Source organism: Priapulus caudatus, unplaced genomic scaffold (assembly GCF_000485595.1).
Source record: "Priapulus caudatus unplaced genomic scaffold, Priapulus_caudatus-5.0.1 Scaffold59, whole genome shotgun sequence".
NCBI lineage: Eukaryota > Metazoa > Priapulida > Priapulimorpha > Priapulimorphida > Priapulidae > Priapulus > Priapulus caudatus.
In genome coordinates, this window is record NW_014577120.1 from 331,715 (window position 1) to 335,085 (window position 3,371).

The following is a 3,371-nucleotide window of genomic DNA, read 5'->3' on the forward strand; positions in this document are numbered from 1 at the left end:
CAGTGTGCGGCAGCGTGCGCGCGGTGTACATGTGTGTTGCAGAGGAGCATTTGCACGGCATTTACAGGAAAATTAAATTACACCACCATTAAACCGAGTAGCTATCTGCAAGGTTACACTTGTAACACATGTAATAGGTTACACATACAAGGTTACACGCATAAGTACAAGTACATATCATTTAAACATATAGCATGCAGTACAAGGCAGGCACAACTAAAGTAATTTCGATAATTTGTTTGTACAATAAAATTAAATAAGCCCTGCCAACTGAAACAGAGTTTCAAGAGCATATATAAGCCATATCGGAAAGTTCCCGCCGCCATATTGAGATCAGATAAGAGAGGGTATAGCATGGTTAGGATAGGACTAGTCTTGGTTTTTTATCTATAATTCTCTTCACTCACATCGTACTTCAATTCACAGGACTGGTGCGTTTCTGTTTACATAAACACTTACAAATATGACTGTGGTCATTTGGGATATTTTGCAATGTTTGTTGTTAATGCAAAAACTAAAAACGCACGAGTGTTTACATTAATCATGTACTTTCCTAAACGCGCCTCGGCCATTTTATACCCCATTTTTCTATGACCTACATAGCACGGCTGGACTTTCCGATCTCACTTATTGAGAGGGGAGGCTTACCCGTGCTTCCAGACGATCATGGTTCGTCTTCAACTCACTGCGTTCCTTCTCTGTCTTCTGTAGTCTAGTTCTCAGGTCCTCTACCTCAGCCTGAAGGAACGAACCACAATTCTGATACGATCACCACACCATTTTACACCATCGCACGGAGGATAAAGTATCTCGCTATGTCTTACTATGCATAAAGTGCCATGCTATAGACCAGCGGTTCTTAACCTGGTGGTCGTTTGGGGTTTTTCCAGAGGTCATAAATGAAACAAATCCATTTAAATTCTATATAATTATCAGGGTGCTACAAAAATTTTTTTCCTCACTTGCCCGGTCGGACTCATAAATTTGGTTGCCCACAAGCCCAAAGCACTTGCCCGGTCGGACTCATAAATTTGGTTGCCCACAAGCCCAAAGCACTTGCCCCGAATTTTTTGGATCGCCTGATGGCTGCAAAGCCCACCCCATTGACTGAGTATTGGCAGACATGTTTTCATAAATCGGGCTGTTTTTTTCCAATTTTTGTTTCGGGGGTCACGGTCCTGCCAAAAAATGTCTGATGGGGTCGTGGGGCCTAAAAATGGTAAGAACCACTGCTATAGACTATAGTACGCCTTACCAAACATATGAAATGATGACGAAATACTCTCGAAATTCAGTAGCCTACCATGCGTCAACCCCGCCTACGCACGTTACGTTGTTGTATTAAAGTATACGCCAAGCTTCCACATGTATTATACACGAAAAATCGGCAGAAAACTTCCACGGAATCACTGATCTCAGTTCCTTCACAACACACGAAAACCACCGACCGTTCCACGGCAACCCCCCCCCCCCCGCTCTCACAAACACGCAAACTCCTAAGCGTTTCCACGACAACACCCCCTCCCCCGCCGCTCTCGCCTCCTTCGCTCTCACCCCCTCCTCCCCGCTCTCACCCCTCCCCCCGCTCTCACCCCCCTCCCGCTCTCACCCCTCGCTCTCATCACCCCCTCGCCTCTCACCTCCTTGCTCTGCCCCTCTGCCCCTCTCCGCTCCTTCCTCTCCCCCTCCAGCTCTCACTCCTTCTGCTCTCACCCCCTCCTCCCGTCTCGATCCCCGCTCTCACTCCTTCGCTCTCACCCCTCCTCCCCGCTCTCACCCCCTCTCACCTCCTTCGCTCGTCTACCCGTCCTCCCCGACTCTCACCCCCCCCTCTCTCCTCCTTCGGCTTTCACCGCCCTCCTCCCTGCTCTTCACCCTCCTCCTCTTCCGCTCTCACTCCTTCGCTCTCCACCCCTCCTCCCCGGCTAGCTCACCCGCCTCTGCTCCTTCCTTCGCTCTCACCCCCTCCTCCCGCTCTGCACCCCCGCCTCTCTCCTCCTTCGCTTTCGGAATTTCCCCCTCCCTCCCGTTCTCACCCGCCACGCTCCCCCCCGCCCGCTTACCTCCTTTCGCTCTCACCCCCTCCTCCCCTGCTCTCACCCCCTCTCTCCTCCTTCGCTCTCAGCCCCCTCTCCCCGCTCTCAGCCCCCCCCGCCGGCTCTCACCCCCTCCTCCCGCCATCTCAACCTTTCCTTCGCTCTTCACCCCGATCCTCCCCGCTCTCACCCCCCTCTCTCCTTCGCTCTCACTCCCTCTCCCCGCTCTCGACCCCCTTCTCCCTCCGTCGCTTCACCCCCCCCCCGGCTCTCACTTCCCCGCTCTCTCACTTCCTTCGCTCTCACCCCTCCCTCCCCGCTCTCACCCCACCGCTCCCTCCTTCGTCTCACCTCCTCCTCCCCGCTCTCACCCCACCCTCTCTCCTCCTTCGCTTTCTACCCCTCCTCCCCGCTCTCAACCCTCCCTCCCCGCCGCTCTCACTCCTTCGCTCTCACCCCTCTCCCTCCACCCCGCTTCTCTCCTCTCGCCTACCCTCTCCCCCTCTCACCCCCGCTCTCTCCCTCCTTCCCGCTCTCACCCCTCTCCGCTCTCATCCTCCCCTCCCGCTCCCCCCCGACGTCTCACCTCCTTCGCTCGCAAGCTCTCTCGCTGGGCGTGCACGTCGTAGCAGCGCGCCAGCCATTTCGTGAACACCTTCCACACGCACCACTCGCGCACCGGCCACGTAACTCTTGATTTGCGCTGCGATGCAGCGCACGGCGAGGCTCCTGCGGCGTCAGCGCGCCCGAGCGGCGCGCGCCGGCGCAGCACGCGCGCCTGGGAGGCGTCACGTGTCGCCCCGCAGCTTCTCGTCCCGATGCGACTCGAGCTGCGCCAGCGCCCCCGCCGCGCGGAAAAACACCTGCGGGAAGCCGCGCGCGAAAGCGCGGAATTTGAGAAATTTTTTTTTTTTTTTTTAACATTGTTTATATTGTTGTAATGTAACTGCTACTAATGACAACAGACTCGTATGGTGGAGATTTACTATTTTTTTTTTACATCTTTTTATATGTTTGAACTGTAACGTGTACTAATGGCAACACGAACTCGCATGGTGACAGATTTACAAATTTTTTTTTAACATTTTTTTATATTGTTTATGGTAACCTGTCACTACTAATGACAACAGACTCGTATGGTGGAGATTTACACTTTTTTTTTATAGTTGGGAGCAAATCTTTCCTAGGTGGAAGAAATGGAAGACAGATCTAGCTAGTCGCTATATACCCCGCCCCAGATGCTGCGGCATGCACCGTATAACTCATCAAACCATGTATGTGCCGAGGCGTAGGCTGACTGCTGCACGTCTAGCCACCCTACCAGGCGTCTCTCGT

The 3,371-nt window shown here is 53.3% G+C and overlaps 1 protein-coding gene across 1 annotated transcript in view; it reads right to left on the minus strand.

The window, feature by feature from the left end:
- LOC106821115 (unconventional myosin-XVIIIa-like) overlaps window positions 1–3,371 on the minus strand; it is an 81,647-nt gene that overhangs the window by 24,515 nt on the left and 53,761 nt on the right. The window contains exons 16-18 of the mRNA XM_014825790.1: window positions 2,829–2,899; window positions 2,623–2,728; window positions 649–738 (exon numbers count right to left, since the gene is read on the minus strand). Coding sequence (XP_014681276.1) covers window positions 649–738; window positions 2,623–2,728; window positions 2,829–2,899 — 267 coding nt within the window. The remainder of the gene's footprint in view (window positions 1–648; window positions 739–2,622; window positions 2,729–2,828; window positions 2,900–3,371) is intronic.